Raw genomic sequence first — 21812 nt, 5'->3', positions numbered from 1 at the left:
CAAATTATTGGGCTTGTTCGCGCTTCACTTCCAGATTTTATTCCATCTCCCCTTGAGTTCAACCACCAAAGTCAGTCTGCGTTCTAACACAGGCAGCTTTTCGGCTTCGCTCCATTCACCTTCCAGGTTTGTCCGTTCACAGCCAGAATGAGCGCGTCATGCAGCCGGCAGCCTGATCAAGGCCAAATGGCTCCGACATCCGCTGTATTTGCCAATACTTCAAAAATCCCCAAAGACCAATAAGTAGAAATCCCAGTATCCTTAATCCAATGTGAAAATTTCAAACGTCCAGGAATGACAAGGTCGAAAGACACACCGTTTTCCTCCAGGAATTTAGGGTGTATCTCACAAAATAAGTCAAATCCGGACCGGATGGGTCCCCCTTCCGTTGCCTACCCGTCGCAAAAAATTTATCAATAGTATTGAGAGACCAGCTTACCAGATCCATGTTTTTCAGAGTTCGGTTGATATGAAGAAAGTGCTCAGAAGACAAGACATAGCAAAGCAGGAGAGGGGGAGGGGAGGGGGTAAAAGCTGCAGAGAGAGAAAAGACATGACCGACCTCGGAGAGAGGCAGAGACAGGTACACCTGGTCTGGCATTCTGTTAGCTGTGACATCATCCAGGGAAGACAGATCACCCGCTATTACCATCTAATGTAGAACAAATTACTGGATCAATGTGTCCTTCTGTGCTTTTTTGTCTCTCTTGTTGTGTCTCTGCTCTGTCTTCTCTAACCCCAAGTTCATACTGAGCCTGGTTCTGCTGGAGGTTTTCCATCCCATTAATGATTGTTTTTTCTTTCTACTGTTGCTTCATGCTTGCTCAGTATGAGGGATTGCTGCAAAGCCATGGACAATGCAGAGACTCTCCCTGTGGCTCTACGCTTCTCTAGGAGTGAATGCTGCTTGTTGGGACTTTGATGCAATCAACTGGATTCCCTTATATAGGACATTTTTGACCAATCTGTATAATCTGATTCAATCTGTTTAATATGATTGAATTTGACTTTGTAAAGGGCCTTGAGATGATGCTATATAAATAAAATTGAATTGAATTAAGCTAATTTAACTCCATTCCATGTTCTTTAACTCAGATCTGCAGTGAACCAGGATTCACTGAATTATTCTGATGATGATCAACTAATTTGTTTTGGCTTTTATGTTCTTTTGCATGTACATAGTTCCTTAGTTTAGCTTCTTTTTATCTTCATTTTGCTTAGTAGTTTAGTTAAGTTTTGACTAGCCTAGTAGAGATGATTTGTTGATTGAAATATTCAATTAAATTCAATTTTATTTATATAGCGCCAATTCATGAAACATGTCATCTCGAGGCACTTTACAAAGTCAAATTTAATCATATTATACCGATTGGTCAAAAATTTCCTATATAAAGGGAACCAGTTGATTGCTTCAAAGTCCCGACATGCAGCATTCAGTCCTGGAGAAGCGTAGCGCTACAGGGAGAGTCGTCTGCATTGTCCATGGTTTTGCAGCAATCCCTCATACTGAGTAAGCATGGAGCGACAGCGGAGAGAAAAACCACCCATTAGCGGGAAGGAAAACCTCCAGCAGAACCGGGCTCAGTATGAACGGTCATCTGCCTCGACAGACTGGGGGTTACAGAAGACAGAGCAGAGACACAACAAGACAGACAAAAAGCACAGAAGCACACATTGATCCAGTAATCTGTTCTACATTAGATGTAAATATAGTGTTAATTCAGATAAACAGCATTATATAGTGATGTTCTCTGGATGTTAATTTTATTTCTGTTAATAAATTCTTGAACTTGAAGAGAAGTTTTCACTCCTTATTCTATGTGTGCAGAGTTTGCTGTTAAAAGATAGCCAGTGCTCAAATCATCCCTTTCAACTATTGTCCTGATATCAGTTTAAGAGCTGATATCCGCCGGACAATACCTAACAGACAGAGGTATTTAATAAACATCAAATAATTTTAGACAGTGTATAATTACACAACAGCACAGTGGTTCTTCCTCCTTCAGATTTGGAAGAATGTATAAACTTAAACTCTAGAGAAATATTTAGAGACAAGAAAGAATTCTGGACTTAGAGTAGCATTGAAATATTTGAAATTTGTTGTAATGTGTGGCTGAAATATTTCCACATTTGATTCTTGTTGGTAGAAAGAGGGCAGAAAAACTATCCAAATTTTATTTCTCAGCTTACCGAAATGATCTTTCCTGTCTTGCCAACAGAGAGCCCAGAGTTCCTGAAGCCAGAGTTGATAGCTGCTGAGTGCTAAAAGAATAATTGCATATTAAACACACACTGTAACAATCAGTAGTTATAGACCATCAAAAGTACGATAAGCCAAAGTCTGACCCAACTGTCATTTATGAAAATTTGGATTATGATTTATAGACGTCTCTGATTTTGTTAAGCACAGAATCTCTGCCTGGGGTTTGGTTTGTTTTGTCTGAACTGCAAGGCCGACAGTGGTGGAGGTGGGAAAGGTGCGTTCGGCAAAGCTCTACTACGTCAGGACAGCGGCAGGACCGGGTAAATGCCTCTTGTTGCACTAAACTTTATCTTACTCTATTTTGACACACTGAAATCGTGATCATCCAAAACGGGGACAGTCCCTGGAAATCGGGGGCATCTGGTCACCCTACCGGAGGGGCGGAGCGATATTAGACATATATAATGCGCCTTATATGTGGACAAGGACACACATGGACACATAAATTCACAGTATGCCTTATAATCCAGTGCGCTTCACTTTCTTTACATATTGGAAGAACCAATATACTTCCAAGCATTAATTTAATAAAAAAAAAATCATACTTTTCAATGTCTTTGAAGATTCCTTTAGTATTGATAAAAATTGTTGAATATCATCTATTATCCAGTTCAAATTTAAAAATACATTCAAACTGCAGGTAAATGCGACTCAAATCCAATCTTTTTCATGGCAATGTGAACGGCTCATATCCGATCTTCCCCCCCCCCCCCCAAAATATGCCAGCAAAATATATCAGCATTTTTCTTTTCTTTTTCGAGTTTTTTTTTTAAACAAAATTTTACTGAACACTTCTACAAATGTGGGTCCCTTTGCGGTCTTGAACCGGTCAGACAGAAGTCTGTTGGCGGTCACATTTAATAGTAGTATAAACAACCACCTTTAAAAAAAAAAAAAAAAAAAAAAAAAAAAAAAAAGGTGAATCCTCCTAAGGGTTCACCTCCTGTCGGAGGGGCCAAAGGTGGTCAGGTGCCTTGTGAAATGGCTGGCAGTCGAGGGTGGGTGTGAATGCAGCCTAAGATTGTAATATTCTTACATTTATCAGTAAATGAGACGTTTATTTATCTGACAATACAGATAACTATTGGATAAACTTTGCAAAAACATTTTAGAATGACCCAAAATGCCATCCATCAGCTGATACAATACCAAAATCCTTAATAGGACATTTGTTGTTAACTCAGTGAGTGTCGTCCTCACCACCAGCTGTGCATCCTCAAGCCTCCGGCACTGAACATGGAGAACAAAGGGCTCAAACTTCAACACAACATCTCCAGTGGATTTGGTCAGACCTGTCATCTAGAAAACACAAACATGTGATATCACACTACAGTATGCATCAAATTATTCTCCTTTGTGATCAGTACCATAGGTCTGCTGTATCTCACCAGGTCATCAGAGGTGCATTTCTGGTGTGAGACATACAGCCAGACACAGTTCTGTTTCCGGATGTCTCTGCCAGCTGCCACCTACAGGGGAACAGAAGAGTTTACTGTATAAACATGTTTAGCACCATCTGAACTTTTCAGCTGTGTAAAAGTGTTAAGGTCATACAGCTGATTTCCCTCATTGCATTATATTTCTTAACTAAATACGAACAAGAACAAAACTCAAGCACATTTCAGTGACACTTTGCTGTAACAAAATGCTCAAAGGAAAAGGGACATTGTAGGTCCCATTGTAGGGCAGCAAATAGACTGCCTTACCATCACTAATTCTGATAATTCAAACTAAATTTTACATAACCACTCTTCTTCACTAAGGTTTCCAATTTGTTGTAAATATATATTTTTCGCCCTGTTATGAATCCCAAATATGGACATTTAAAAGAAGCAACAACTATCCGCTTGCCTGATGGGGAATGCTGTATTCATAAGACGGAGAGATAACAATTCTGTGGACAAGAGGCAGGGGTCATCTCTCTGTCTATTTTGTAGACTTTCCTCTGCAAAATGTCTGAGGGTGTTCCCTAGTCCATGATGATGCAAGTGCTTCAGTCCCTTGTGGTGCAACAAGTAGAGACAAAAGAAAGCAAGTCTACAGGCATGTGAGGCCTTCTGTATGTAAGGTGGCTGCGATGGTGTAGAGGATCAGCTGAGAGGCAAAAAAAACTTCTTTATTCAAGAAGACATTTGAAGTGAGACAATGCGAGAACAGAAAGGAAGTCCAAAAAGGCAAGGGTTAGCGCTGTGTGGTTAAAAAAAGTTTGTGGCCCCATTGGAATAACTGCGTGTGCGGAACGGCAGAGCTGCCACTGAGGCAGCCTTCTCTCTCCCTCAGAGAGAAGGTTGTCGCTGTGGCGAGGAGCCCAGCAATTTGAAGCTTTGATTTGCCGCAGCGGGCCGATCTTACCAGGGACTCACACTGACTATGGTGCAGGTTACGGTCCTGATCTAGTGCGGGGTTGCCATGGACCCCCGCTCACACTGCTCCTAGGGCAGGGACGTGCAGAAGGGAGGGGGGGGGGGGCTTGAGCACCTGCCCCTTTGCCCCTTGATGCCCAAAGTGCCCTTTTGTCAGTGTGTTTTTTTTATGTGTGTGAATGTGCGTTAGTGTGTGTGTGTGCATGTCCAAAATAATAATAATTTAGATCTACCGTGCCACGGTTACCGTGGCCGGTTACATGATCCACATAACGTTCCTCACTCTTCCCTTCTTCTCCTCTCGCAACTGCTGCTGCCGCTGTCTGACTACCTGCCCCTTTAAATCGGCAGCACACGCGACAGTGCTCTGTGCTTTTTTTTTTAAACTCCACTCTCATCAGTTGTACTGCCTTAAATTCCGCCTTCCCTCTTTCTGATTTCTAGTGCGTGTGTGCGTGCCTGTTTACTTGGAGCGCAAGATTTAAATTTCCATTCATACTGGGATACTGCCGTTATCACAATTAATGCTAGACAACAAAACTAGTCCCTGTTAAGAAACTAAATATTATCTGCACTAAAATAGGTGAAAGCTGCTGAGTGCAATTCTGTAAAGAAGCAGGAGAGTGTTTGGATTTGTGGAATTTGAGAAATGTAAGTAACCAACGTTAGCATCTCAAAATAGCATTTAATTCTGAAGTATAATGCATTTATCAACAAAAACCTAATCTCTTTTATAAAACTAAATATTCTGTGCCAGGCAGGAGTTCTGAAGAATGCTGGAAAGATGGAAAAACAAAGACTGCAGGTTATTAAAAATTCAGATTCTTAGCCACAGCCATCTGAAAAAGAAAAGGTGAGGGTTTCCCTTTTACCAATATTTCGTTATTGTTGCTTTCATTGATTGTTGACCCTTTGAGGCAGTTCAGGCATAAATAGCAGATGTTATTTCTTTTACATAATATACAGTATAAGAACACTAGATGCCGCCTAAACAACTGCTCTATTTTGTTTAGATTAATTAGGATTCCACATAATAGTGCTATTTATTTCACAATTACTACTTCTAAAATTAGAATAAAAGACAAATAAAACTGAGGAACACCATTTACATTGGTTTTATTGTACAAAGGTTTCCACACTGTCCATTAGTAAATTGGGACAAACCAGAGGCAGAGCTAGACATTCTCATCACCAGGGATTTAGTCAACAACATATTTCATCATTACGTGGGTAATTTGGTACACCAAAAAAGTAAAAATTATTTAATCTGTTGATGTGGTCGCAAAATTTATTTAATATAGGCCTTTACTTATCTTAAAGTTTAATCTGCTGTTGTTTAATAGTTTTACTAGTATATGCCACTAGTATATTAATATGTTCTCATTTCAATGATGAAATGGACAACCAGTCATGTAACAGATCAGTTTTGGTGTCACCAAACTTACTCAAAGTACAGTATTGGGTCCTCCATGCTCCCTATATATTAAGACTTACTGCACATTTAAACATCGACAACTCACTGTTAGGGAAATAATTAGGAGAGGATGTAGGTAAGGAGAAGCTGTTATCTACACTTCAGATATATGATGTAAGAAATGTGTTTGGAATGCTAAGATAAATTACATGAAATGGGCTAAACAGAGCACCTACAAGCCAGTAGTACATTTGTTGAAGTTTGAATTTAAAATTTGAAATGCTGTCAGTATCAGTGACACTTCTACTTCCAGTGCAAAGTAAATACAATAAATTTATTTGCAGTCCCTTGAATGTATAATTTTGCTGTGTTTTATGATGCAGACAGAGTATCTTTCATTGAAAAAAAGAATAAGGGTGGGGTTTATCTCTGCACATTTTTATATCTTCAAAAGAAAGCACAGGATAAATCTAAACAGACATATTTTGAATATATTTGGTTTAATAGGCGTGTATTTACCTTCTGTCTCTGTTGCTGGTAAGTTCAAATGCAAACTTTTTCAAAGTGGGAAAAAGTCCCAATTCGACATTCATCAGATCCTTTGATGCTTTAAAGATAAACAAACAGCATCTAGTGTGTGTCGTGCTTATAAAATTTGTATAAAAAGATAGCAAATAATGCTACCTTTTCTTTTTAGACAGGCAAAACGCATCCTAATGCTCAAATCAAGCATCAAAAAATAGGAGCATGCACATTGTACATTTGTTGAAGTTTGATTTTAATATTTGAAATGCTGTCAGTGTCAGTGACACTTCTACTTCCAGTGCAAAGTAAATACAATAAATTTATTTGCAGTCCCTTGAATGTATAATTTTGCTGTTTTATGATGCAGACAGAGTATCTTTGAAAAAAAAAAAGAATAAGGGTGGGGTAAGGGTGGGGCAGATTTCGATATCTTCAAAAGAAAATACAGGATTCCATGTCACATTCTTTATAGTATGGGTTGGTACATTTCAGCCGGTTGTATAGCAAGGTATGTTTAAATCCGTGCCCCATGTGCCCTCTTTTAACTTTGTGCACCTGCCCCTCCAATGGTCTCTGCATGGCCCTGTCCTAGGGTAACAGTGGCTAGCTGCAGCTCTGGCTGTGGAAAGGGCACTCTTGAGAACAGAAGTTCATGTGGTCTTTTCTGTTGCTGTACCTCATAAATTATTAAAAAACAACTATGGTTTTCGTTTTCTAGAGCAAAATTCAATATACGTGCACTTTAATATCAATTCAATTCAATTTTATTTATACAGCGTCAATTCATGAAACATGTCATCTCGAGGCACTTTACAAAGTCAAACTCAATCATATTATACAGATTGGTCAAAAATGTCCTATATAAGGGAACCAGTTGATTGCTTCAAAGTCCCGACAAGCAGCATTCACTCCTGGAGAAGCGTAGAGCTACAGGGAGAGTCGTCTGCAATGTCCATGGCTTTGCAGCAATCCCTCATACTGAGCAAGCATGAAGCGACAGTGGAAAGAAAAAACACCCATTAGCGGGAAGGAAAAACCTCCAGCAGAACCGGGCTCATTAAGAACGGTCATCTGCCTCGACCGACTGGGGGTTACAGAAGACAGAGCAGAGACACAACAAGACAGACAAAAAAGCACAGAAGCACACATTGATCCAGTAATCTGTTCTACATTAGATGGTAATAGCAGGTGATCTGTCTTCCTTGGATGATGTCACAGTTACCAGAACGTCAGACCAGGTGTACCTACTATGAAGAAAAAAGAGAGAGAGCAAAAAGTTAAAAGCTGAAATGACAACAGTCATTTCAATGTAATGCAATGCAAAACTGGAGAACAGTAGACCAGAGAACAGTAGAAATCAGCAAAGTGAGAAAAATAATAAAAATATCCTCTTTCACTTTCTCCTGTCTAGCGCCTAAGGTTTCCTGTCTGGCTTGTAAAATTCAGGAGCTTGAGCTGCTGCAGCATCCTGTCACACCTTCTTTTTTCAGCGCCACACAGCCTTGGTAACTAGAACTGACACCACACGTGGCTAATGCGAGTGTACACACTGAGTTTTTTTTTCATGATTTGGGCTCCTTACGGCACCGGAACCGCGTCTGCAGCGTATTCAGTGTGACCCCGGTGTAACCCAAAGAATACTCCACTGAATCAAGTCTGCGGTTTCCACTTTAAAGTTCTTATCTCGCCATGGCTGAGGCAAAAACTTACTCGAAAAGCCCTAAAGTTTAACTCCATAAGGTAAAGTTTTCCCTTTGAAGCAGATTATACAGTCTCGTCTTGCCTCACCTCTCCACTTCTGCTACTCCCCCTCATACATGTCCAGGCAGAGAGAAGCTTTGCCTTGTTTATTAGATCAGCCTGATCTGTGATCCAGATGTTTTCCAGTGATTCAGTAGATTATTTTATCCTTAAAAATATTCAAGATATTCTTGCATGTACAATAAGACAGAAATTCTTTGTATGTTTTTGTTTTATTTACGTTTTTATTTATAACGACTTATTATCTGAATTGGGACATTTTGTCAGAAATAGTTCCAGCTGAATACAGCATTGGTTCTGGTGTTGATATGGTAGTACAAAGAGATCCTCTAATTTTTAGGATTTTCTCAGTAAAGAAGTTAGCAAATTCATTGCAGGCCCTGGTGGAGTGGAGTTCGGAAGCCACGGACACAGGAGGATTTGTTAACCTGTCGATAGTGGCAAATAGGACACGAGCATTATTAATGTTTTTCTTAATGATCTCAGAGAAGAAAGATTCTCTTGCATTTTTCAATTGTAAGTTATATCTGTAAAGTCTCTCTTTATAGATGTCATAGTGAACCTGGAGTTTAGTCTTTCTCCACCTGCGTTTAGCTTTTCGACACTCCCTTTTTTCACCTCTAACTGCTGGAGCATTTCTGCAAGGAGATTTTTTAAAGAAATTTCTCTTTAACTGGAGCAATGAAGTCAATGATGTCTGAGACTTTACAATGAGAGTTGTCTACTAGCTCATCTACTGAGTTGCAGCCCAAGGTTGAAGAAGCAGAGTAAGCTTGGATAAAAGTTTCCGTGGCATTGTCCTTAAAGGTGCGTTTTCTTATGATGTCCCTTTGGCTAAATGAGTCACTAGTAATTATGCTTTCAAAGGTAACAGAAAAGTGATGAGATAGGGCAACATCAGTTACATTGACGTTAGAAATCTTTAGACCTTTAGTGATGATTAAGTCTAAAATGTGTCCCTGTTTGTTTGTTGGCTGTTTAACATGTTGAGTTAAGCCAAAGTTTCTAAGTGTGTCACACAGTTCTTTTGCACTTCTGTCTTCAGGGATGTCAACGTGAAAGTTGAAGTCTCCCACAATAATTAAACAGTCATAATCAACACATATCACAGACAGGAAGTCACTAAAATCCTTAAAAAAGTTTGATGTGGACTTAAGAGGCCTGTAAACATTCAGAAACATAGTTTGTACCGGGCTCTTTACCTGGAGAGCCAAATGTTCAAAAGAGTCGAATTTTCCCAAAAACACCTTTTTACACTTTAGTGAATCCTTAAACAATGTTGCTACTCCTCCTCCTTTCCTTTGCTGTCTGTTCTCACAAAGAAAATTGTAGTTTGGAGGTGTCGACTCAAGCAGAATAACTTCATTAGATTCATGTAACCATGTTTCTGTTAAAAACATTACATCAAGATTATTGTCAATAATGAAGTCATTAATTAAAAGGGATTTTCCTGACAGAGATCTAATGTTTAATAAACCCAGTTTATATGACTTAGTGGTTGATGATGTCTCTGTGGCAGGTTGCATCTGACAGTTTATGACTCTTAAGTATTTGTTCCTGTTTGTTATCCTTTTGTTTTTCTTATTTCTGCCACGTATCATCACAGATATTCCATAATCTCTGGCAAAAGGCCCAGGCTGATGCCGGAAACTGTCATGTCTGATAAACGTGCGGCCAGGGCCCAATCTGTATCACAGCGAAGTAATTTGGAGTTCCTCAGTACCAGAATGTTCCGTGATACGTAGAAGAGGAGGATCTGAGGTTCTGTGGCCTTTGGAAATGCTGGTTTAGTCACAGCAGAACAGCTATGTGGAGAGGATGTCATCTGTAGGCCAATCTTAAATACTTTGTTTATGTTGTGAGAAAATTCCAGAAAAGGAACTTCTGGGCTTTGTCGAGAAGAAGGGGAGGCGGGTGCAGTCTGGACCTGTGTTCGTGACGATGGAGATTCTTGGTCCTCCCTTTGTCCTGCTGAGATCTAGGATGAATTCTCCTGTAGTTCTGACGTAGCCTCTTTCTGTGTCATCTTTCTGGCCATCTTTATCTTGGCTTGTTCGGGCTGTACTGGGCTTATTAATTTGTTTTGGCACTGGTTGTGCTTTGTTTTGGAACAGAACTGATGGCGCATGGTTCACGGAATAGAAAATGTTTGAAATCAGCCGTTTTGCACCTGACCTATTTAAATTGAAACCATTGTCGCTGAACAGATGTCTCCTCTCCCAAAAGATGTTAAAGTTGTCTATGAAGGTTACAGTTGTTTGTTTGCATGTTTTTCCAGCCATTTGTTTAGCATCAGAATTCTGGAAAAAATCTCATCTCCACAATTAACGGGCGCACGAGGGCCGCTGAGAAACACCTTGACATTAAGGCCATCAACTAAGTTCAACAGAAGAATGTAATCCTCTTTCAATACTTCTGATTTTCTTATCCGGGTGACGTCGCCCAGGGCTTCAGCTTGTATTATGAGTTTTTCCAAGGTCGGGCGTTCTCTTTCAAGACCCTTGAAAGGATGTCTGAAACATCAGACACCAAGCCACAGTTCCTGTCGTTATAAATCAACACCTCTGTGTTTTTCTTGTTACAGAAATGTTTAATCCCACTTACAGATCCATTGCATAATATCAGGGTCCTCAGCCCTGTGGGAATATCTTTTTTCTGATGTCTTAGAACGAAAATCGTTGACATACCTTTGATTGTTGTCCTCCTGGGTCACATTTTGGAGCGGAACGAATCTGTTTTGTAACGGAATTCCAGCATTTCCAGCAGGTTTACTCCTATAATTTTATGCGAGAACAGCCCCCTGTTGTTTCACTTGTCTTGGGACATCTCTCTGCAGTCTCGGCCAGTTTTCTTTGTCTAGGTGTGGGGTTCGTTGATCCTTTGGTCTTGCACCCAGAGTGCTCCAGGGATTCTCATTTTCCTTAGGGAACTGTTTGCTCGCTGAGTCGCTGGGCTGGTGGTCACCGTTCGGAATCACAGGCAGGGTTGTTTAATTTCCATGCGCTGTGTTTATATCATAATTTCCTTCTAGTCGACAGATTTTCAGTTCCATAACACCTATCTTCTGTAAAAGCTTGTCAAAGTCCATTGTGGTGAAGGTAGGCATCTTTTCAAAATCAAAATAAAAAAATAAGTAAAAGAAAATAAATAAAATTAAAACCGCAAGCGGTAATGATCGGCCCTCGCAGCAAAGCGCCGCTCTGGCCTATTGGCCACCGCTGGGATTTGCGCACCGCCGGCCGCCCGCCACCGTAGATGCTGTCACGCATTTTGCCCGCCCGTCCACTGGGCGATTCACACGAACGTGTTCGGCAGCGCTCCCCCACGACTCACAAAAAATCTGGTGCAGATTGCTCGATGCAGCGAGGAGATACAGCCGTTGAATAATGATAATGCATTTGGCCACCGGGCCGGACTAAATCGTTCGGTGGGCCAGATCCGGCCCGCAGGCCGTACGTTTGACACCCCTGGTTTAAACACTAGTATACAAATTTAATCAAAGGTATCTTACTAGCTGTTAATCCAGCTTCATGTGAAAAGTTAACAAAACCTTTTTAGTTATTTAAAGTTAATTATTTCATGTGTTTAAGGGTTTTGTTTCTTGCATTAAGACAGCTTTTATGAAAGTTTGGCAGTTAAATGGGTGGATACACACCCAAAAGTAATAATGTAAAAGTAACACTTTAGCAATTGGAATATTGCTAAAGTAACACGTTAGCAATATTCCACATGTGTATGTTGTGTACAAACTTTAGTAATTTCTAACAGACCACTTCACTCTCAGAAAGCAGGTCTGCTGGTGGTTCTTAAAGTCTGTAAAACCAGAATGGTCAGCAGATCCTTTAGCCATCATGCTCCTCTCCAGTGGAACCAACTCCCAGTTTTGGTCCGTGACGCAGACACCCTGTCTACTTTTAAGACTAATCCTAAAACTTTCCTTTTCCATCCATCCATCGTCTTCCACTTATCCGGGGTCAGGTCGCGGGTGTAGCAGCTTCAAGAAGGAGGCCCAGACCCTCCTCTCCCCAGCCACTTGGGCCACTTCCTCCGGGGGAATCCCAGAGCGTTCCCAGGCCAGCAGAGTCTCTCCAGCGTGTCCTGGGTCTTCCCCTGGGCCTCCTCCCGGTGGGACGTGCCCAGAACACCTCACCAGGGATGTGTCCAGGAGGCATCCTAACCAGATGCCCGAGCCACCTCAACTGGCTCCTCTCAATGTGAAGGAGCAGCGGCTCTACTCTGAGTCCTCCCCGGATGACTGAGCTCCTCACCCTATCTCTAAGGGAGAGCCCAGACACACTATGGAGAAAACTCATTTTGGCCGCTTGTATCCAGGATCTCGTTCTTTCGGTCACGACCCAACGTTCGTGACCATAGATGAGCGTAGGAACGTAGATCGACTGGTAAATCGAGAGCTTGGCCTTTTGGCTCAGCTCTCTCTTCACCACAACGGACCGGTACAGCGCCAGCTTCACAGCAGACGTCGCACCAATCCGCCTGTCGATCTCCCGCTCCATCTTCCCCTCATTTGTGAACAAGACCCCAAGATACTTGAACTCCTCCACTAGAAGCTGGCTCTTGGGACTTTCCTTTTTGACAAAGCTTATAGTTAGAGTGGTTCGTGTTACCCTGAGCCACCTCTATAGTTATGCTGCTATAGGCTTAGGCTGCTGGAGGACATCAGGGTCTATTGTTTTTCAATTTTGCATGACTGTTGTTATTTCAGCTTTTAACTTTTTGTTTTTTCTATTTTTTCTTCATAGTAGGTACACCTGGTCTGGCGTTCTGTTAGCTGTGACATCATCCAGGGAAGACAGATCACCTGTTATTACCATCTAATGTAAAACAGATTACTGGATCAATGTGTGCTTCTGTGCTTTTTTGTCTGTCTTGTTGTGTCTCTTCTCTCTCTTTTGTAACCCCCAGTCGGTCAAGGCAGATTACCGTTCATACTGAGCCCGGTTCTGCTGGAGGTTTTTCCTTCCTGTTAATGGGGAGTTTTACCTTCTGCTGTCACTTCATGCTTGATCAGTATGAGGGATTGCTGCAAAGCCATGTACAATGCAAACAACTCTCCCTGTGGCTCTACGCTTCTTCAGGAGTGAATGTTGCATGTTACGACTTTGATGCAATCAACTGGTTCCCTTATATAGGAATTTCTTTTACCAATCTGGATAATCTGACTTAATATGTATAATCTGATTGATTTTGACATTGTAAACTGCCTTTAGATGACATGCAGGCATGGACTGGTAATCGGGCGTACCGGGCATTTTCCCGGTGGGCCGACGTGCTGTTTGGGCTGGCAGACCCGACATGTATATTAATAATATGTATTATTATTATTATTATTTTATATATCAGTCTTGTTATATTTGCATAATGCATAAAGAAAAATAAAATCAGCAGTGCAAGAGTCTGTTCCGATCATCCGGCCCTTACCACGGGCTACTGCAGCCCATTGGTTATCATCCCTGACAGTCTAAAGGGCTAGGCCAATCATAAAGTAGAAAAACACCTTCACGCTCCATGTGGAACTTTGTGCAGCGGTGTTCACAGTAGTAATGGATAAGAAACGCAAGGGAGGCGCAGAGAAACTGCACGAAAAAAAGAAACGAGTTCTTCAAACGGCACTGCGAAATGTGTCAAATTGACTGACATGTTCCCAACAGCAGGCCCTTCATCTGCTCCGTTGTCTGATGTAAAATATGGTGGTGGTGGTGGTTGTAGTCAGTGACGTGCGGTAGGGTAGCTGGTGAGGCACTGACGTCATCAGAGTCAGATTTACAAATATATACACTCTACAGAGTAGACTCGTTGCAAAGTGCTGAAGGAGACTGACTGAGCCAAATTAATTCACCAAGAGACATGGAAAAATATTGATTATTTGATGAAAAAATAAAAATAAATTATTTGTCATTTGACTGTAACAGTTTATGAGTTATGATGGATTTCTGCATTTGTAACACATTCTAAAACTATAACCCACATTACGCACATTTTATCACAAAAACAAAACATGAATAAGTATCGCTGTCTTACCTCTACTTATAATTTAAGTCCCTGCGGCGCTCTTTCTGAACAAAAATATCATCATTTTCCGGTAAAAGTTCTCTTTGTCTTCTTCAGTTTTAAAAGTCTCTCAGTCTCAATGGAGCTCACTGCCAGGGAGGAAAGCCTTCCCTGATCAGTCTTGTTCCAGCTGTATGTTTAGAGTCTTTTTAGTGCTTTACTTGTTTAGCAAAACTCGCTAATAAAACATCAATAACTTGTTTTGACTCTACTATTTGGGGATCACGAGCGGTGCCCCTTGAGCGCCCCCTGCCTAGCGGCCAAGGAACTGCCGACCTCACCTACAACCAGTTCTTTGCTGTTTATGATCGGCTAGCACCACGAAAACATGTTATCTGCACACAGTTTGATGACCAAAACACAATTCGTAATCCACATATATTAAATTGTGGAAAATCAGTTCATAACTGTTTGAACAATTGAATTTATGATCTAGAGACAGGAAGATGCATTCACAGAATGGAAGTCAGCGCAGTTAACATGGGATTGCACAATCCCAGGGGAGGCCAAGCTCGCTGCGGCCTCATCGGCTTCGCTATGAAGCGCCACCAAGGATTTACATGAAAAATAGCGAAAAGTCTGCGATTTTAAAGAAAATATGATCAAAAATTAGGAAATTAGATAAATAAAATACTTATTACAAATGACTGAGTAAATCAAAATTTATATTATGTTATTATATATTTTCTTTCTTTCCATGATAAGTGAGGCCTTTCTCTGGTTCATTTTGTCATTGGCATCCTTTTTTACACAGTGAGTGCACATTAGTCCAATGTTACCCTACAGTATATGGAAGACTGAATAGATCTGATGAGCAACTTACAATAACTTCTTATGATGATGTAACGTGATAATATGTGTGATTGACCGTGACACCTCTCTTTCTCTCTCTGACCTAAGAACTGTTGCTGTGCTGTGGTGGAGTTTACATTTTACAGTGTTAATAAATTAAGATTTTGGAAGTATTTTAAGTGTCCGCTCTCATTAATTTCCATTAACCTGACCTCAAGGTATTGCACAGTTGGTATTGCACAGTTGGTATACACATTCAGTACACAAAAAAAATGTGGTGGGCCAGTCTAATCCAAAATGCCAGGGCCGATTTTTTGTCCCAGTCCACCCCTGATGACATGTTTCATGATTTGGCGCTATATAAATAAAAACTGAAATGTATTGAACAAGAGTAAGTTTGTCAGTTTTCGAGCAGGATTTGTATATCTGTTCAACTTAAATATATAAGGAAACCAAAGAGTTAAGATCACTTACTTACCAAGAGAAATTCCTTTGGGGTCTATTTGTGGTCTCTTGCTGCCACCTGCTGGACAAGTTTGATCAAATCCAAATGCTTTACATGTCAACATGGTGTCAAAATTCAGATTTCAATCTAAAATGGCTTACTTCCTGTGATACTTGCACTATGACATTAATTGTAAATTCTGAGCGTCTTGCTGAGATCTACAACTGTACAAAATTTCATTACTCTACGATGAAGTAAGTGAATAGCAAAGGGTCCTTTGAAAATTGCTAGGTGGCGCCGTTGAGGCATTTTTCTTTTGATTTTTGTGACGACCTTAAAATACAAAATTTTTTAAACAGTCTTCATGCATCCGCCAAGTTTGGTGAGTTTTTGAGTATGATAAAGCCCCCAAAAAGGCCCCTCTTTAGGGGGGCAGAATAAAAATAATAATAATAATAAGAAGAAGAAGAAACAACAGAAACAATAGGCCTTCGCAGCGCTTCGCTGCTCGGGCCTAATAATAATTAACACTACAGATACAATAGGCCTTCGCAGCGCTTCGCTGCTCGGGCCTAATAACTAAATCCAACTTTCTGTGGTTTTGGTTAAGAGATAAAAAAAGAGATAAAAAGTAGAAGGCAGGAAAATGCAAGCAAGCAGGGAGCAGAGAAAAAAAGCGTCCGAACAGGCAGAGAGGCGGAGAGCAAAAAACAGGGGAACAGCCAGGCCAAAACTGGACCATGACATTATCATTTCCATTCTTTACAGTCTCTCACAGATTTCTTTTAAGGGTTAATGATACATAGTAATGGTAAGTGGGGGCTGCTGGGAGACGCCATGAACCCACTCTGGTTTGCGGGCTTGTTCTGATTAGGTTGGCCCAGGGGCGGATTGGGACAATAATTCTGACCTGGAATTTCGTACTATCTCAGGCCACGTCACCACCACCGTAACCTTAGAGAAAACACATCTGTAGGTTCTAACAAGGTACCGGAAGCTTCCTTCCTGGCTTCTTTCACCATTTCCATGCCATCAGGAGCTATTGCAGCAGTATTGCTACTAAATTAACTGGCGCTGCTGTCTCGTAAAAAAAAAAAAAGATTCAAATTCACTTAATTTCTTAATTTACTAATTGACTATTTAATGCATTGGCTATATTCACATGACAAATCTTAAAATCAATGGGATTTTACCAGGTTAAATATAATAATATAGCAATGATTGAAAATTTTTTAGAATTTGAGTTTGTGCAGAGTACACAGGGTGCCCTTCCCTGGGCTGCCACCTTATCCTGGTGGAGGGGTTTGAGTGTCTCGATGACCCTAAGAACTATGCTGTCAGGAACTGCCCCTAGTAGGGTCACCCAAGGCAGACAGGTCCTAGGTGAGGGACCAAACAAAGAGCAGCCCAAAGACCCCTTATGACGAACGAGATAAATGGACGTAGTGTTCCCTTGCCTGGACGCCGTGACCGGGGCCCCACTCTGGAGCCAGGCCTGGAAATGGGGCACGCTGGCGAGCATCTGGTGGCCAGGCTTTTTTTTTTTTTTTTTGCAGTATTATGAACAGGCCTTTTTTATGGATGTACTTTGTTGAAATAAATACAATAAAAAACATGTATTGGGCTATCAGATGTTTGTGAAACACAGGATTCCAGGAACACAAAAGAAAGATGCATTTGCTGCAGGGACCTGTGTGGGGTAGGTTTGTGGTTTTTTGGGGGGGGCGTGGTTATCTTTACCTATTCCAAGGGGAGGCTCACATTCAATGAATTTGAAAACCCCTGACGTAGACAAAACTGAAGTTGCATGAAATCCTCAAATTTTTACTTTAGCAATTGAGTCAAGGGTGGAGTCGTGGCCGAGTGGTTAGAGCAGCGCGCTTGCAATCAGAGAAGGATGCAAGTACCCCGTTTCATCCCTAGTGCCGGCACTCTGGGTCCTTGAGCAAGAGCCTTAACCCCAGAACGCTTCCCGGGCGCCGCACAGTGGCAGCCCACTGCTCCCCTAGGGGATGGGTTAAAAGCACAGAACACATTTCGTTGCTTTGTACTTGTGACAGTGCAATGACAATAGAGTTGAATTTTATTCCAAGTATACATTTAACCGATGGGTAAAAGGCTTATACTGTGTTGTCTGTGTTTGTTTTCAGAATGAGACAGAGTTCCACAATTATCCAGCCAGGCTTTGATAATGATGATGTTCCACCAGATTGAGAGTCCAGCATCATCCACTCTGCTGATAAGCAGTCAGCAAAGTGGACTTCCTGAAAATGACCCAGGTCTGGCCAATCAGCTGTCTGATCGTGCACACTGCTCAATAGTACTGAGAGGACCGCTCCAGGTGAAGGACAGGATCTTTCCAAGAAATGGAGACGGGCGCAGCTTTACCTCTAGCTATTTCATTCAAATGAAAATTGGAGAACAGATAAGCAGATCATGGCTTGTCTTCTAGAAAAAGGGATAAAATAAAACAAAGAGGAAAACAACAAGAATAGAGGGACAAAAGCTAGAAAAATAATGTATGTAGGGGTGTGCAAAATAATCGTCCTGGCGATGCATCGCGATTCTAATTTTCGCGATCTACTGCATCGATTCTTGACGCCGGGTATCGATTATTAATTAAAAAAAATTAATGAATAAAATTGCATGAATGGTTGGCAAACATCAGCCAAAAACAAGTGGAATACAACTTAATTGGTTTAAAGGACCACTGAGGCCTTGTAAACGGCACTGATTATGCTTATTTTGTTATTTTAAGTTTTATAAATCCTAAGCACTTTTTGTCAGTGTGTCCACTCCAGTAATAGTACTATTTGTGTCCAGTAACAGTAATATTTGTTTTCATGGCAATACCTCCAAAAGTCGTTTCAGTAAATACAGCTATGTATCAATTCAGTTTCTTTCCATTATGTATAAATTGAAGACACTATCCAGATCATACACAGCCAGTCAGCCACTGGTAACGGCTGTATTTTTTTCTAACAGTGTTCAGTGAAAATATTGCGATGCATCGCAATAATTTAAGTATGGTGATGCATTGTGATAGAATTGGATCGTGGCATGCGAATCGTGATTCGAATCGAATCGTGACTTCTTTGGCAATACCCACCCCTAGTCTATTCTAATAAAATTTCTCTATGTGTATAATGGGTCTGTTTTATGTATTGTCTTCACAATTCAGAGGGCCCCATCCCTTTCTTTGCCTAGGACCCCAGATTTCCTAAATCCGCCCCTGGTTGGTGGTACATGTCGCGGTGGAAAGCCTTGAACATGCTGGTGGACACCAGCGGTGAGGGAAGTTGTCAAGTTGAAGGAGGAGTCCTATCAGGCTTTATTGGCCTGTGGGACTCCAGAAGCAGCTGATATGTACCGGTAGTCAAAGCAGCAGGTGGCTCAGCTGGTCGCTGAGGCAGAAACTTGGCCGTGGGAAGAGTTCGCAGAGGCCATGGAGAAAGAGGTTGATACGATTCTGGTGCACTATCCACCGTCATGAGCTTACTTCAATATTCTTAACTTTCTCATCTCAAAGGACAATACACCTCAAAGCATCTGCCGCTGCAACTACAGATGTTTTTCCTCTTCTTCCATGCAGGTGCACAACACTGGTGACTTCTTCAGTCTTGAGGAAGAGACAAAATGTTTCAACTAAGCAGAAGCCATCCAGAGGACCTACCCACATTTTATTTTTGTTTTGTACCTGGATTATTAACATGCATCAGGACATAAACCAAATAAATTCCTTATGGAGTGATGCAGAGTATGGCTTTTTATACGAGGGCAGGGCAGTCAAAAGTAGCCGGTCAACGGCGGCAAATCGCCGTCTATAGCAGCTCTTGCCGCCGCCTACATTTCCCTGGTCTTCAATGAGAGCAACATTAACGAGTGACTGGGTTCCTTGTTCCTACCGAGATGCTACTTTTCCTATCAAAACACAGACCGGTGTTATGCCGAAAAGTGCATGCCTGACGAGATATGCATCCCCTGTCGCGGGAGCGCGCCTCGCTCTGTACAACTGAATATCGACGAAGAAAACGGATTAAAATGTGACAAACGCAGTTAGTTGTTCTTAAATCAATGATATCAAAACGTTTTATTAAACCTCTTGTGGGAAAAAAAACTGTTATTAGGCAGATTTGTTTACAAAATTACGGGTATTATGAACAACATTAAATCCAAAGTTTTTATCCAAGGTACGGCTGATTTATTTGTTGTGGTCTCTTGTCATTCACACACAACAATAAACCGTGAGAGCCGACGTGAGTTTTGAAACTGCAAAGCTTTGTCTTAAGCAGAAGATCAAATGTGCATCTACACAGCACAGCGTTCATAGACCAGTGCGATGCATTCGGAAGCGTCAGAAAGCTATGGTGCATTCAGGAGCATGGGACATTTCAAACTTACAAGGAAAGAGGCATAAAACGGAATAGAACTTAACTCATACAACAATGTATTTATCCAGAAACAGTGTGGGCTTTCTTACAATACTGAATGCTCTATAATTGTATTTCTGATATTTTTTGATTATGCACATCTGTTAGCTTTTAATTCTGAAAAATCTATAATATTACATATAATATAATATTACAGCAGCAAATTATCAAAGTTTTTCAGGGGATGCATTTTGTGTTCGTCTCTAGAACCCTCGCCAACGATATATCGTGTGTGTGATGAGTGCAAGTGAAATTAAACTGAGATAACAGATTTCGAAAGAGCAATATGACTGAAATAAATTCAACATGTAAATTCAATTACAAATTCCAACCCTGTATTTTTATCATAAAAATTTGACTTTTTTTCTAAAAACGATCGTAACATTTCTTCACGAACAAACTGTGAATAATATTAATAAGATGATTAAACCTCACCTAATCTGATCTGTTTTATGTGGTGCTAGTAATTCAAATTAAACTAATTTTATGCAAATGGCCATTACCATACCTTGTTAAAACATGATGATAACATCATGTGAAAAAATAATGTTTTAAAAATAATTAAAAAAAAAAACAAAGGTTGTTTTTGAAGAATTGATCATTCACTTCTTGTTTTGCCTTTTATCCAATTTGAAACATGCACTCTGACTCTATTGTTTAAATAATCACCTGTCTTGAAATCTTCCAAAATACATCAGGGAGACTATTTTTCAAAATTCTCCCCTCCGGGGCTTGGGCACCGGCATAAGTGCACCCTCCTACCTGATAGTGTGTGGCCTGCTACTGTAAAAAAGTTTGACTGCCCTGCTAGGGCCCACCCAATCAAATCGTTTTCTTAAAAGAAAAAGAAAAGAAATTCACATGTATACGTTTTATTTTTTAAGGAGTGTCACTTAAAACCATCATCAATAAAATAAAATGAGGAAGACTAAAATTTTAACTAAGCTTGTTCCAAACATGAAAACAGCAAGCCTCATGTTCTAGCTCTCAGTAAACTGGCAGCATACAAGGAAATGCATGCACCTAAAAGCCAAATGCAAGGTGCTATTGAAAACATCACAGTTGTTCAGAAACCGTCAGCATGTGAAAACGGCATTGGATATTGCTATGATGTGTGCCAAAACAGAGGCACCCCCCTTAGGGGGTACTGAGTAAAAGAAGATTGACTGATATATTTTCTTCTGTTTTTGGGTGACGGGGGTGTGCAATCGGTTATGCTGGGACCAAAAAAAATAAATTCTACCACCATTTAGGGATCATTGAGGTGCAAAGCATAAAGGGGTGAGTCTATGTTCAGACTATGGGGTTACAATACGTAAATAAAAGTACCATTTTCTATACGACAAAATTTTGGAGCTGTAACAGTGAAGAGTAAGAGCAGAACAGAGGAGGGGAAAAAAATCTGCTGCTTGATTATGCGTAATAGCGCAGCGTAAAAACACCTTCTTGCTTCAAGGGGAAAAAGGCCTGAGCACAGGGAGACTTGATGAAACTTAGCCAGACAGATTACGTTATATTCTTACATTGATAAACATACTGATTAATGATAATCATGGATATTTCCTGAGTGAATCTGACTATTCAGATTGTGCCTTTATAGTCAACTGTAAAAATTTTCTTATTAAAAGTCGGAAAAACAAAAAGAAAATCTTGCGCTTTCTTTATGTTGTTGAACCGTTTTTCCTAAAACATCTGATGGCAAATCAACCGTATTTTCACCCTTTTCTAACTATTAACTATAATATTGTGC

At 40.7% G+C, this 21812-nt stretch overlaps 2 protein-coding genes across 3 annotated transcripts in view; one reads left to right on the top strand and one right to left on the bottom strand.

Moving 5' to 3' along the window:
* Positions 1-18227, top strand: part of LOC118563371 — a 274277-nt gene extending 256050 nt beyond the window's left edge. The window contains exon 7 of the mRNA XM_036137799.1: positions 17783-18227. Coding sequence (XP_035993692.1) covers positions 17783-17821 — 39 coding nt within the window. The 3' untranslated portion in view covers positions 17822-18227. The remainder of the gene's footprint in view (positions 1-17782) is intronic.
* tyw3 (tRNA-yW synthesizing protein 3 homolog (S. cerevisiae)) overlaps positions 1-21812 on the bottom strand; it is a 51992-nt gene that overhangs the window by 15079 nt on the left and 15101 nt on the right. For both annotated transcript variants that reach the window (XM_021313710.2, XM_012857813.3), the window contains exons 2-4: positions 3652-3732; positions 3464-3562; positions 2191-2262 (exon numbers count right to left, since the gene is read on the bottom strand). In XM_021313710.2, coding sequence (XP_021169385.1) covers positions 2191-2262; positions 3464-3562; positions 3652-3732 — 252 coding nt within the window. The remainder of the gene's footprint in view (positions 1-2190; positions 2263-3463; positions 3563-3651; positions 3733-21812) is intronic.

This window comes from Fundulus heteroclitus, chromosome 6 (genome assembly GCF_011125445.2).
Source record: "Fundulus heteroclitus isolate FHET01 chromosome 6, MU-UCD_Fhet_4.1, whole genome shotgun sequence".
In the NCBI taxonomy this organism is placed as follows: domain Eukaryota; kingdom Metazoa; phylum Chordata; class Actinopteri; order Cyprinodontiformes; family Fundulidae; genus Fundulus; species Fundulus heteroclitus.
The sequence above is the reverse complement of the archived record's forward strand: the minus strand, read 5'-3'. Positions and strand labels throughout refer to the sequence as shown.